The 14,042-nt window shown below is 39.2% G+C and overlaps 1 protein-coding gene across 1 annotated transcript; it reads left to right on the top strand.

Annotated features, from left to right (window-relative positions):
- The first annotated feature begins 598 nt into the window (after positions 1-598).
- Positions 599-1,543, top strand: Or2t48d (olfactory receptor family 2 subfamily T member 48D). The gene has a single exon (NM_001000007.1). It carries the CDS (start codon positions 599-601, stop codon positions 1,541-1,543), a length of 945 nt encoding a protein of 314 aa, NP_001000007.1.
- The last annotated feature ends 12,499 nt before the right edge of the window (positions 1,544-14,042 follow it).

Raw genomic sequence — 14,042 nt, 5'->3', positions numbered from 1 at the left:
AATGGGTGTTCCTTCTGTCTCTGTTTTAATCTTTGCCTCTCTCTTCCCTGCCAAGGGTATTCTTGTTCCCCCTTTTAAAGAAGGACCACATTATTTTAAACACTACATTCCTCAATGAATGCTAATCTGGGGAGTATATGAAATATTATGCTAGGAGAAGAAGCTGTACAATGATTCTTAAGAAGAACTTTTGCACACATTAACATCTGAACAAAATGTCTATTTGTTTACTTGTTTATATTTCACTTACACTGGTTTTTATTGGTTCATTTTCTGATGTAATTCACTATTTTTGTTGAGAGCAAAAAGTTATCTTGCAAATATCAAAAACTTGTTGATAGAAGACACTATCTGTCACGAGGAAAAACCATGATCATGAACTCTGTCAGCTATACTCTGAGTGTTAATGGCTCCAAACATAGACAGATGTGAATTATTAATTTTTTAAATTCCATATATTATAAATAGATTATCATTTTCAAATCTGCAGACCCAGAAATTTTCTCAGGATAGTAGGCTTCTATGTATACCAGTAAGAAGTCACTAACCATAAACATTCTTGGTTGCCTAGGAGACACACATGGACATCAATACCTGGATGAACAACTACACTGGACAGTCAGGTTTTGCACTGGTAGGATTCTTAAGTCAATCCAAACACCCTGCCCTGCTTGCTGGGGTCATATTTGTGGTTTTCCTGATGGCCTTGTCAGGGAATGCCCTCCTGATCCTGCTGATACTCTCTGACACACACCTCCACACACCCATGTACTTGTTTATCAGCCAGCTGTCTCTCATGGACATGATGTACATTTCTGTCACTGTCCCCAACATGCTCATGGACCAGGTGCTGGGGAACCACAGGATCTCAGCTGCTGCCTGTGGGATGCAGATGTTCCTCTACCTGACACTAGCAGGTTCAGAATTTTTGCTTCTGGCTGCCATGTCCTATGACCGCTATGTGGCCATCTGCCATCCACTCCGGTATCATGTCCTTATGAACCACAGGGTGTGTCTTCTCCTGATATCTTCATGTTGGCTCCTGGGATCCTTAGATGGCTTCATGTTCACCCCTGTCACCATGACCTTCCCATTCTGTGGGTCGCGGGAGATCTATCACTTCTTCTGTGAGGTTCTTGCTGTGACAAAGCTCTCCTGCACAGACACCTGGCTCTATGAGACCTTCATGTATGTGTGCTGTGTGCTCATGCTTCTCATTCCTGTGACAGTCATTTCAGGATCCTATTCATCCATCCTCCTCACTGTTCTCAGGATGAACTCAGCTGAGGGCAGGAAGAAGGCTCTTGCAACCTGCTCCTCCCACATGACTGTGGTCATCCTCTTCTATGGCACTGCTATCTATAACTATATGCTCCCTGCCTCCCTCCACACCCCTGAGAAGGACATGGTAGTGTCTGTGTTTTACACCATACTCACACCTCTGTTGAACCCACTAATCTATAGTTTTAGGAATAAGAATGTCACTGAGGCTATGAGGAAATGGCTGGGTGTGAGCTCCCTCTTCCAAGAAATTGTAAAGTAACCCATAATGCATATTCCTCTTCCTTGTCTCTATGCATCTGTTGATCCCAGTCTCATGCGGAGGTTATGGCTGATCCATCATGTCTCATTTCATATTCATACTTTTTTGTAGAACTCTTTCTCTATTCTTAAATTTTCTTTGTTGATATACTTCTTGCCCATTCAGAAATCTTATTTGAGTTGTGCCTCTGTTACATTTTATGAAAGTTCAGAATGTGTGTTTAATTTTGTGGGACACAAGTCTTACCATTTGACATTATGTCATATTGAAAAATGAATCATCATGAAGTGTTCAATTTAGAGTGAGACAGAAGAACAGTGTTTAACAACATTAACCATGGGTAACTAGATATCATTGGCATATTTAAAGAATTCTGTGTACCTTCTTGATAATTAATGTAAAATTAAAATTATGTAAAAATAAAGAATGAGATACAGTTTTCTCCCTTCGCCTCCTTTATTGTGATATAGTAAAAATAATTTTTAAAGAGATTTAAATTTAGACAGTACAATTTGCCCCAAGGGTTTCACATCGTCAGGGTACCTGCACTTGCACATAAAGATATTCCCCAAAACCAATCACACAGTATATTCAACGGAAATGATGAATCACTTATTCTTGAGCCAAATGTGAGTGACCATGGCCCAGGAACTTGGGATCACGTTTCTCCCAATGATTTGTTTCAAAGTTTCCTGGGCTGTTACAAAGCACAAACCAGTCTTAAGCCATAACTCAAGGCATTTTCACCTACACTTGTGGAAACCTCAGGATTCAGGTTGTAACAAAGTGGGAAAATCCCTGCTGTGGTTCTCAGATGCTGTCTGGTGACTTGGAAAGCTCTAAGACTCAGGGAAACTAGGATTCTAAGAAGCCAATACACTCCAAAGGTGTCACCTCCTTGTCACAGACATGCTGGCAGAAACCACAGTGGGCAATGAATGGCTCCTCAGGACACTGTAGACAGCCCAGGGTAAATGGGCTTTGTCTCTGTGATGTTCCAAAGCTCCATGTTCACAGGAGCTCCAATCAGTTTGCCAAGTGCAGAATCTTTAACATGTGTTTGGCGTTGTTCTCTGAGAGCCTCGGTGCAGTGTCCCATGTTTGCCAAGCATAAACCTTGGTGCATGAGGAGGCCAAGTACTGTCTTACGACCTGTGGTGAAGAAGCCCATTCATAGATGTCTGGATGAGCAGGACAGCAGTCTTTAAGAGAGGTGTCTAGTGCAGTCATTCTGATGTGGGTCTGACTTGATTCCACTCTCTGTTCTGACACTGAGTTTACATGTGACATGTTACATGAGTGTCATACCTGAAGCTAAATTAGAGAGAAAGCAGAGAGGCTGAAGAAAGCAAAAGCAGCAAATGAGAGAAACAGGTCACTGGATCAACCAGACCTGGAATCATCGTTCAACCAGGCTTCCTACGTGTTTCTTCTCTGTTCTTCTACTTACAATATTTGAAATAATTTACTTTCTTGTTAACTTTATATTCTCTTGGGCTGTCAAGCTACATAGCAGTAATTTCATGTGGAGTGGATAGTTCTGATGCTAAGGAAGATTGCTCTTCAGTTTCTATCTTTGCAACTCCTATTCCTTAATAGTGGTTTGATTCCATCTTTTGCATTGGTTTTATACCAGACCGCAGTTATAAATTAAAATCCACCTTGTAGAAGATGTCAGACAACATGGAATCTTCTTCACTTCCTTCCTGACAGAACTGTTCTTTTCCCATGTAGCAAATACTACTAGGGCTAAGGACAGAAATTAGAATGCAAATTCATGAGAAGTCAGATCTCATAGATTATTGTGGTCATAAATAAATCATTTATGTCACTATCAGAAATGGACATTCTCTCTTGAAAATGATGTGCTACTCCATTTTAGTGCTTCCAACCTCAAGACCTGGTGAGAGTGTCAAGGCCCCGTCTCATCACAAACTTCATTTCTGAAAGGTAATTCTATGTCAGATCCTTTCCAGAAACTAACGCTGCCACTTCTTCTTATATTTAACTATCATAAATACCAATAGTTCTACAGCCACATCACACTGGGCCCATCACTCTCATGTCCAGTCATGGAGAACAAAGGAGTGCAGTAGATGGAGGCTCCTGTGAGTCTATTCGGAAATTTTAGTGGACTTTACTTTGGACATTTAAAAAATATCATGTGTTCTGGCTATTGCTGGCTCTCTGCCTATTCTGTTTAAAATAGGCCAGGACCGACATTCAACAAGGAAGCCACATCGGTCATTGCCCCAGTTTCAGATGAGCAGTGGACTTTCTCATAAAGCTGAGAAAGATACCAGCTCTGAATCTTGAGCAGCCATATGCACAAGAATGCATACACCCTCACATACATGTGTTCACTCATATATGCAAACACACACACCATACACAAAGAAAAAGAATAGAATTTAAAGATCTACCATTTGATAACTTCTTCCCATTTCCCTGCTGGCCTCTAAGTCAGCACAGCACAGAGATAAGTGTACATCAGTGTTTCTCACGGTGCTGTTCACTATGGCTCAGTCATGGGTCCAGCTTAGGTGTCCAGCAAAAGGGCAATGGATAATAGAGAAAATGCCATCTATATCCACAATGGAAAACTTAAACCTTATAAGAACAAAGGTATGTGTTATTTGAAAGCACTGCATGCATACCATACCATCAAACTTGTTGTAACTTTGAAATAAACAAGTGTATGTTGCCTATGAATAATGCCTGCCAATTCTATTTGCACACCTTAGCTTAATAGGGCTTGGATTTTGCCAAATATATTTTCAAGGTAAAAATTTAGTTAACATGCATGCTATACACTAAAAACATTAGTAAGAGTTGAGTTTGCAATACTTTCAATAGCTGTTACTAAATCATACTAACTGTGGCCTTAAGTGGAATTTAAATTCCAAAACTGGAGTATGTACCTCTGAACTCAAATTTTCTTTAGAACAACAAGAAAAATTGAAAAGAAAGAAAAAGAAAACAAATCTAGATTTCTCACTACTAAATAAAAATACCAAATATTTAAGCCATCTTTAAAGGTGAAACAGCCAATAGAAATCATAAAAATATATATTACCATAAATATAGTAACTAGTTACTACTACATAGTTAATGTGTATATGTGAACTGGTTTATAAATAAACACAAGAATAAAAATGATGTTAAGAAGAGAGCTGGACCCTCAGAAGTACAGACACTCCTTAAAAACCAGACTAACCTTTGCCCAAATTCCCAACGCATGAGGGAATCACCTAGTGCCATCTGTGCCCCCAAGGTGCAGGGACCTAAGAGCAGTCAGGAGCAGGATCCTTCTGATTCCTGCCTGGGAGGAGAGCTGAAAGACAGTCACCAGAAGCGCCTACACACCTGAGAGCAGAGCACTCTGTTCCCAAAATGGCTAAGGGAAAACATGAAAAGAGATCTACAGGAATGCTGACACACAGGCCTACAGGAGGGATAAACCACTGTCAGAAACAGAAGACAAGCTAACACGAGACAACCTGATGGTGAGACGCAAGTACCTGAACTGAAGCAACAGAAACCAAGACTACTTGGTAGCATCACAGCCTAGTTGTCCCACCAAAGCAAATACTAGACATCCAAACACACCAGAAGAGCAAGATTTAGATTTAATATCACATTTTATGATGATGATGTTGATGATGATGGAGGACTTTAAGAAGGACATAAATAACTCCTGTAAAGAAATAGAGGACAACAAGGGTAAACAGGTAGAAGCCGTTAAAGAGGAAACACACACACACACACACACACACACACACACACACACACACAAAAACCTTAAAGAATTATAGGAAAACGCAACCAAACAGGTGAAGTTATTGAGCAAAACTGTCCAGGAGGTAAAAATGAAAATAGAAACAATAAAGAAAGCACAAAGGGAGAAAACCCTGGAGATAGGAAACTTAGGGAGGAAACCAGGAGTCATAGATGAAGCATCACCAGCAAAATACAGGAGATAGAAGAGAGAATATCAGGGGCAGAAGATAACAGAGAAAACATTGACACAACCATCAAAGATAATATAAGATGCAAAAAGCTCCTAGCCCAAAACATCCAGCAAATCTAGGACACAATGAGAAGATCAAACCTAAGGCTAAAAGGTAAAGAAGAGAATGAAGACTCCCAAGTTAAAGGGCCAGTAAATATCTTCAAAAAATTAAAGAAGAAAACTTCCCTAACCTGAAGAAAGAGATGCCCATAAACATACAAGAAGCCTACAGAACTCCAAGTAGATTGGACCAGAAGAGAAATTCCTCCCGTCACATAATAGTCAAAATACCAAATGAAGGAAACAAAGAAAGAATGTTAAAAGCAGTAAGTTAATAGGTCAAGAGACCTGTAAATGCAGACCTATAAGAATTACAAGAGACTTCTCACCAGAGACTATGAAAACCAGAAGATCCTGGGCAGATGTCATACAGACCCTAAGAGAACACAAATGCCAATCTAAGCTACTATATCCAGCAAAACTCTCAATGAACATGGATGCAGAAACCAACATATTTCATAACAAAACCAAATTTACACAATATTTTTGTACAAATACAGCTCTATAAGGAAAATAGATGGAAAACTCCAACACAAGGAGGGAAAATACCCCTGCAGGAAAAGCAAGAACGTAATCTCCTTGGAACGAAACCAAAAGAAGAAAGACACACAAACATAATTCCACCTCTAAATAAGAAAGCAGGAAGCAACAATCATTATTTCTTAATATCTCTCAACATCAATGCACTCAATTCCACAATAAAAAACATAGACTGGATACGTAAAGGGGACCCAGAGACATAGAGAAACTCATAGAAGTTATGAACCAAATTGAGTTAACAGATTTATAGAACATTCCATCCTATAACAAAAGAATATACCCTCTTCTCAGCAACTCATGGTACCTTTTCTAAGTTTAACTATATAATCAGTCACAAAACAGGCCTCAACAGATACAGGAAGATAGAAATAATTCTATGCATCCCATCAGATCACCACGGACTAAGGCTGGTCTTCAATAACAACAATAATGACAGAACACGCACATATACATGGAAGTTGAACAACGCACTACTCAATGACAACTTGGTCAAGAAAGAAATAAAAAAAATTAAAGACTTTTTAGAATTTAATGAAAATTAAGATACAACATACCCAAACTTATGGGACACAATGAAAGATGTGTTAAGAGGAAAGCATATAGCTCGGAGTGCTTGAAAAAAGAAACAGGAGAGAGCATACATGAGGAGCTTGAAAGTACACCTGAAACCTCCAGAACAAAAAAAAAATTACACCCAAGAGGAGTAGAAAGCAGGAAATAATCAAACTCAGGGCTGAAATCAACCAAGTAGAAACAAATAGGACTATACAAAGGATCAACAAAACCAAGAACTGGTTCTTTCAGAAAATCAACAAGATGCATAAACCCTTAGCCAGTTGAACCAGAGGGCATAGAGAGAGTATCGAAATTAACAATTCAGAAATGAAAAGCAAGACAAAACAACAGAATCTTAGGAAATTCAAAAATTATCAGATCCTACTGCAAAAGACTATATTCAACAAAACTGGAAAATCTAGACAAAATAGACAATGTTCTAGACAAATACCAGGTACCAAAGTTAAATCAGGAACAGACAAACCATCTAAAAAATCCCATAACTCCAAAAGAAATAGAAATAGTTATTAAATGTCTACCAACCAAAAGGAGCCAAGAACCAGATGAGTTTAGTGCAGAATTTTATCAGACCTTCATAGAAGACTTCATACCAATACTGTCCAAACTATTCCACAAAATAGAAACAGACTGAGCACTACCAAATTCCTTCTATGAAGCCACAATTACTCATAAATAAACCGCACAAAGACGCAACCAAGAGAAAGAACTTCAGACCAATTTCCCTCATGAATATCGACACAAAAATACTCAATAAAATTCTTGCAAATCAAATCCAAGAACACATCAAAGGGATCATCCATCATGATCGAGTAGGCTTCATCCCAGTGATGCAGGAATGGTTCAATAGACAGAAATCCAACACTGTAATCTACTATATAAACAAACTCAAAGATAAAAACCACATGATCATTTCATAAGATGCTGAGAAAGCATTTAACAATATTCAACACCCCTGCATGATAAAAGTCCTGGAAAGATACCTAAACATAGCAAAGGCAATATACAGCAAAGCAGTAGCTAACATCATACTAAATAGAGAGAAAAAATTGAAGCAATACAACTAAAATCAAGGACTAGACAAGGCTGTCCACTCTCTCCCTGCTTACTCAATATAGTACTCAAAGCCATAGCCTGAACAATCTGTCAACAAAGGATGTCAAAGGAATACAAATTGGAAAGGAAGAAGTCAAAATATCACTATTTGCAGATTATATGCTGGTATACTTATGTGACCCCAAAAGTTCCACCTGAGAACTACTAAACCTGATAAACAACTTTAAGAAACTGGCTGGGTATAAAATTAATGCAAAAAAAATCAATAGCCTTTCTCTACTCAAAGGATAAATAGGCTGAGAAAGAAATTAGGAAAATGACACCCTTCACAATAGTCCCAAATTATATAAAATACTTCGGTGTGACTTTAAACAAGCAAGTGAAAGATCTGTATGACAAAAACTTCAAGTCTCTGAAGAAAGAAATTGAAGACGATCTCGGAAGTTGGAAAGAACTCCCATGCTCATGAATTGACAGGATTAATATAGTAAAAATGGACATTTTGCCAAAAGCAAACTACAAATTCAATGCAATCCACATCAAAATTCCAACTCAATTCTTCATAGAGATAGAAAGAGCAACTTGCAAATTCATTTGGAATAACAAAAAAACCCAGAATAGTGAAAACTATCCTCAACTATAAAAAAACTTCTGGGGCAATCACCACCCCTGACCTCAAGCAGAATTACAGAGCAATAGTTATAAAGACTGTATGGTATTGGTACAGAGATGGGCAGATAGATCAGTGAAATAGAATTGAAGAATCACAAACATGTCTGACTTTATATGTTATTTGGTCTTTTTCCCTTGTAGCTTTTAACATTATCCCTTTGCTCTGTCTGCTTAAAGTTTGATTATTACATGACCAGGAACTTTCTCTTTTGGTCCTATTTATTTGGTGTTCTGAAAGCTTCTTGTGCCTGTACAGGCATTTCCTTCTTTAGGTTAAGAAAATGTCCTTCTGTGATTTTGTTGAAAATAAAATCTGGGATTTGAACTGGGATTATTCTACTTCTATTCCTATTAATCTAATGTGTGGTGCTTCCTGGATATTTTGTTTCAGGAATTTTTTAGATTTAATATTTTCTGTCACTAATGTATCAATTTCTCCAACACCTGAGATGCTGCTCTCTTGCATCTCCATCTCTTGTATTCTGTTGCTGATGCCTGCATCTGTAGTTCCCCTTTACTTGCCTAGATCTTTCAATTACACAAATCCCTGTGTTTTCTTTATCAGTTCATGTTCCATTTTCAGGTCTTACATACTTTTATTCATACCCTTCAACTTTTTGGTTTGTTTCCTTAACTGCCTTGGCTTTCTTTATAGTATTTATTCATTCCCTCTTTAAGGACCTATATCATCTCCATAAAGTTTGTTTTAAGGTATTTTTCCGAGTTCCCTGTGTTGGAATAGGCAGACATGCTAGAATAGTGTACCTGGACTTGGGTGGTGACCTATGGCCTTAACCACTGTTGGTTGTGTTCTTGTACTGCCATCTAGGCATCTGGGTTTGGGGTGATAATATGCTGAGGCACAGATTTCAGAGTTTGACTTTGCTAGATGTGTGTTTTATTTCTTAGTTTCGGTTTTCTCTCTGGTCTTCTGGCCATTGGTTGAACAGGGTTTCTCCACCCACATTTGGATAGATTTCTGGTGGTACCTGGTATAGAATCTGGTTGAGCCTGGTCAAAAGAAGATACACATCTTACTTTTTAGATTTCAGACTAATGATTTGAACAGCTCAGGATATGAGAACAGTCTTTTAGGCATAGAGAGGAAGTGATGGCTAAAATGACCTCACACACTCAGACACTGGTCAAGCAGATTTCATCATACCAACAAAGTCTCCACACTCCCATGGAATTACCCAGACTCCCTTGCAAAGGATTTGAGCTTCCCCTGTGATTTGTCATTTCCATTATATACTGGTTAATCCTGGGTTTTGGTGGGCAGACCATGCTGTGTAAAAGCTTCTGTTGTAAAATAAAATTTTGTTTCTAGTGCAGTTCTATGACTATAACATATTGTACAGTGGATTTACTTCTTTTCTATTACATAAGATTTGTTTGATGGCACTAATTTTTATTTCTGTCCTCAAACAGAGATCCTCATGGATCAGTTTCCAGGATTCTACAAAGCCTTCAACATTCAAGCTGGAGAACTTCATGCAGGGAATAGGGAAGGTTGGGGGCATTGAAATGGAATATTATCGCTTTGACAACTGCATTGGATGCTGGATGCACAGAAAATACTGGCAGTCCTTTCCTGAGACCATGCAAGACCCAAGACAACTGTGTCCTAACAATCAATGCCTACTTACCTGCTATAGTGCTGGACACAGCCTGGAGTCCCACAGAGCCTCTGTCAACGAAACTTAATGCAGCTGCCCAAGACCAGCAGCTATAGGGAAGGACGCCATTTCTTTCCTCATCCCCTCCCAACATCTACCCAGGAATGCACTCAAATCAATGTGAAAGGATTCAAGACACTCTTCCATCTGTAGGCTAAATCCATGGGTACCAAAGAGGGCAGAGCTCAGGAGCTGGCCTATGTGAACACAGGACACTGTGGGACCAGAGGATGTCATGGAAACAGTGACATGTTCTTGGAAAGTGATCAGAAACCTTTAGCACTCAGAAAAAGTTCAGGAAAAATTGGCTGCAGATCAAGAGTTCAGCATTGACTCTGTCTTCCACCTGTGTACTCTAGCTCCAACTGCACAATGTCCTTCACTGTGTCTGCACAATTGCCTACAGTTTAAGACAGAGAGTGACTTTTAAGCTAGGACTTTTGCTCAGCTGTTGGCAATACCAAGATTTACATTTACATCTAAGCCATTTGCATTTATAGATCGTTCTGTAACTTTCAGGTTTCTGTTTAAAAGGAAACAAATATTTACACTGAAGACAGCTCTAAAGAATATGGCTTGTGGCTTACAGCAGAACATGAACTGATGGACTTTGGGGTAGACAAGATGGCACAAGAGGGATAAGGGTTTAGCGCTGTCCTGTGTTTACAGTATAGCAGCTGAAACCCAAGTTTCCAAGTGCATGCTATGACAGCTGTTGGAACATTAGATGAACACAGAGAGAAAGAGGGAGAAGAGAGAGAAAATTGTGTAGTGAATATAGTTCTGGGCATAAAATGACTGACTCATGTTAGGGCTGATTTTTATTTATGATGGTGTTATTCTGGGTTATTTTTTTATACTGGTTATGACTTTTTCACTATAACAAAACTGAAGGTTAAATCAAGCTTCGGCAGAGGCTTCTGGTATGAAACCTGGCTCTCCTACTTACATTTTTCTTTAAAGTCCCAAAGGGGAGTTATCAACAAAAATCTTTATCTGGTAATGAGCAGAGTACAGCCAGGAATGACGTCACTTGCATCCTTTTCCTTGTGCACTTAAGTAGCTTCTGTCTCTTGCCCTTTGTGGCCCAGACTGCAGCAGCATCTGATGGTAAGTCCACCTGACAGGAGAGTCTGCACAGCACAGCGTGGACACTAGACTGTCTGTTCCTTCCTTACGGAATCTCTTTTACCCTTGATTCTTTACTGTCTTTTTATTATCAGGAGAAAAGAAATTCAGCCTCCTCCTCTTCATTCTTTCTTTCATGAGAAAGAGTTTCTCTATATCACCCTAGCTGCCTCAGAACTCAGTCTATAGACCAGGATGGCCTCAAAACAGATCTACATGCATCTTCCTCCCAGTCCTGGACTCACAGGTGTTCACTAGCACATCCAAGATCTTCCTAAAGTTCCTGTTTAATGCTACCTTACAGAGAATTTCTCTATATTATGAATGAAGCAGTATGTGTTCCATAGACAAACACACACACACACACACACACACACACACACACACACACACAGTGTTCACAAAAACTCAAGTCTTGCCTTGCGTATGTTGATGATCCCTGCCTCTGTCTCACAAGTACCAGAATTGTTGTAGTCATCTGTTCCACAGCCACCCTTCCTTCTGCAGTCTTGAGCATTCATATGACAACACTTTCATTTCAAAACTGTCTGTGGGTGGGATATTTAATTTCAAGCATGGGTAAGTATTGAGAGTTATAATAATGCAAAATAATTGTCTTCCCTTTATTCAAGTTTCACCATATAAAGCATGCAATGAGTGATCTAAAATAAAACCATACCTCCCTACAGAAGTAATGTTTCCTATAGAACCACACAGTTGCCCATTCTGTGCCTACTCACAGGGTAAGCACTCACTCTGTCAGTGACTGTATGACATGAGGCAGATGCCTGAGACCCTGAGCTTCTCCTCTATAAAACGGGAGAGTGTGGTGAGTCCCATGGAAGCATCAGGGAGGAACAGGGATGCTGCTGGCTTGGGATGCTGCTCTGCCATTGCTCTGCCTGCACTGTTAGCAATGCAAAGGGTTCACATTGCACAAAGCTGTTCACATGGCAACAAATGACACACAGTAAGGACAAGACAGCAGCTAATCCCTTCCCTACTTCACACCACATTCCTGATCTCACTGATGATCATGGTCCCCATTTAAAAGAGAGCTCTGATTTTCCCAGCACACCTCCTGCCCCTCACCTGCCTCCTGACCTCCACTCACCCAGCAGACAGTGCTCAAGGCTTGTCAGAGCCTGTGGCTCCCTCCCTGTCTTGCTTCACTGTGTCCACCATCATAAACTGAGTCGGCAGATAAACGTAAGATGACCTTTGAAAAGCTTACATTATTGAATAGATCTGAGTTTTCTTTCACAAACATATGTTTGTAAGATGGAAATCTACCTAATTTCTTCCTATCTCTCAGTCGATTTCCTGTCTGTATCTCTGCCTCTTCCCACAGAGCTCAGATATGTCTGGCATCTATGTGAAGGCATCAAGAAGCTTGTCTTTCTCTGCTCCATCAGCAGCTCAGGCAGTACATGACATGTCAACGACCTCAGTATCTGGTTTGTTTGGTGTTTTCATTTTTAGAATATTGACACAGATGTAAAATGTTTCCAAGAGTTGTGATCGCTGTCTCACCTTGAAATACCTTGAAAATATTGAAAACATGTCAGAAAGTAGAGATTTCATTTCCTTCCTACTGCTTATACTTAGCAAAATGTACTATCTACTCATTCAGAAATAATGAATAAATTAATTAATAAATAGGACAAAAACATTTAAAATCTCTTTTTTAAAGTACAGTCAGACTAGTCAGAAATGATGGATGCATTTGTGGGATGCTAATTCTCACTGTGTTGTACCTATTTAAACCTTCCAACTTAACTGGAATTTATGTACTATTGTTTCAGCATAAATGGACCCTGACCTTGTTTAGTACAATCCAAGCTAATGTGTCCCTTGATTTCTCAGAATCTAACACAGAGGCAGGGTGAGTGTGGGGTGAGGGAATGGGGAACTGCTGTCAGGAAGATCTCAGAGCTGTGTTCTCTGTCCTCAGACTCCATGAGGAATTGGCTGTCAATCCACAGAGCTGCTGCTGCCATACCCTGGCCTGGCAACGAGCAGTGACTGCAAACGCTCAGTTTCCTAATGAAGCTTAGAGCAAATGGACAACCTGTGAGGAGATGAACTAGGAGAAGCAGAGGTCAGAAAAGGTGGGACTTCCAATTAACTCTGTCTAACCAGTGTTGGATGAGAAACACACTATATTATTTTGTCTACATTTTCATATGAATACATGTATATGATGTACTTTTAAAGACCATTTTATCTCTCAAAACAAAGTTACAGGACAGTTCAAATTCAATTTGAAATACACTGTATACATTACTCAACATGGATCTTGTACCACATTATTTTAAAAACTACATTCCTCAGTGAATGCTAAACTGGGGAATACATGCAATATTATACTAGGAGAGAAGCTCTACAATGGTTCTTAAGGCCAAGTTGTGTATTCATTAATGTCTGAACAATGTGTCTGTTTGGTTACTTGTTTGCATTCCATATACACTGGTTTTTGTTGGTCCATTTTTGTCTATAGTTCACTATTTTTGTTAAGATCAAAAAGTTAACTTGCAAATATCAAAAACTTGTTGATAGAAAACACTATCTGTCATGAGGAAAGACCATGATGATGAACTGTGTCATCTCTACTCTTGAGTGGTGATGGCTCCAACCACAGACAGATGTGGATTATTAATATTTAAATTCCATACAGTATAGATAGATTATCATTATCAAATCTACAGGCCCAGAAATTTTCTCAGCTAGTAGTATTTTGGGCATATCAGTATGAACTCACTAATCATAAACTTTCTTG

The sequence above is a fragment of the Rattus norvegicus genome, chromosome 10 (genome assembly GCF_036323735.1).
Source record: "Rattus norvegicus strain BN/NHsdMcwi chromosome 10, GRCr8, whole genome shotgun sequence".
In the NCBI taxonomy this organism is placed as follows: domain Eukaryota; kingdom Metazoa; phylum Chordata; class Mammalia; order Rodentia; family Muridae; genus Rattus; species Rattus norvegicus.
The sequence above is the reverse complement of the archived record's forward strand: the minus strand, read 5'-3'. Positions and strand labels throughout refer to the sequence as shown.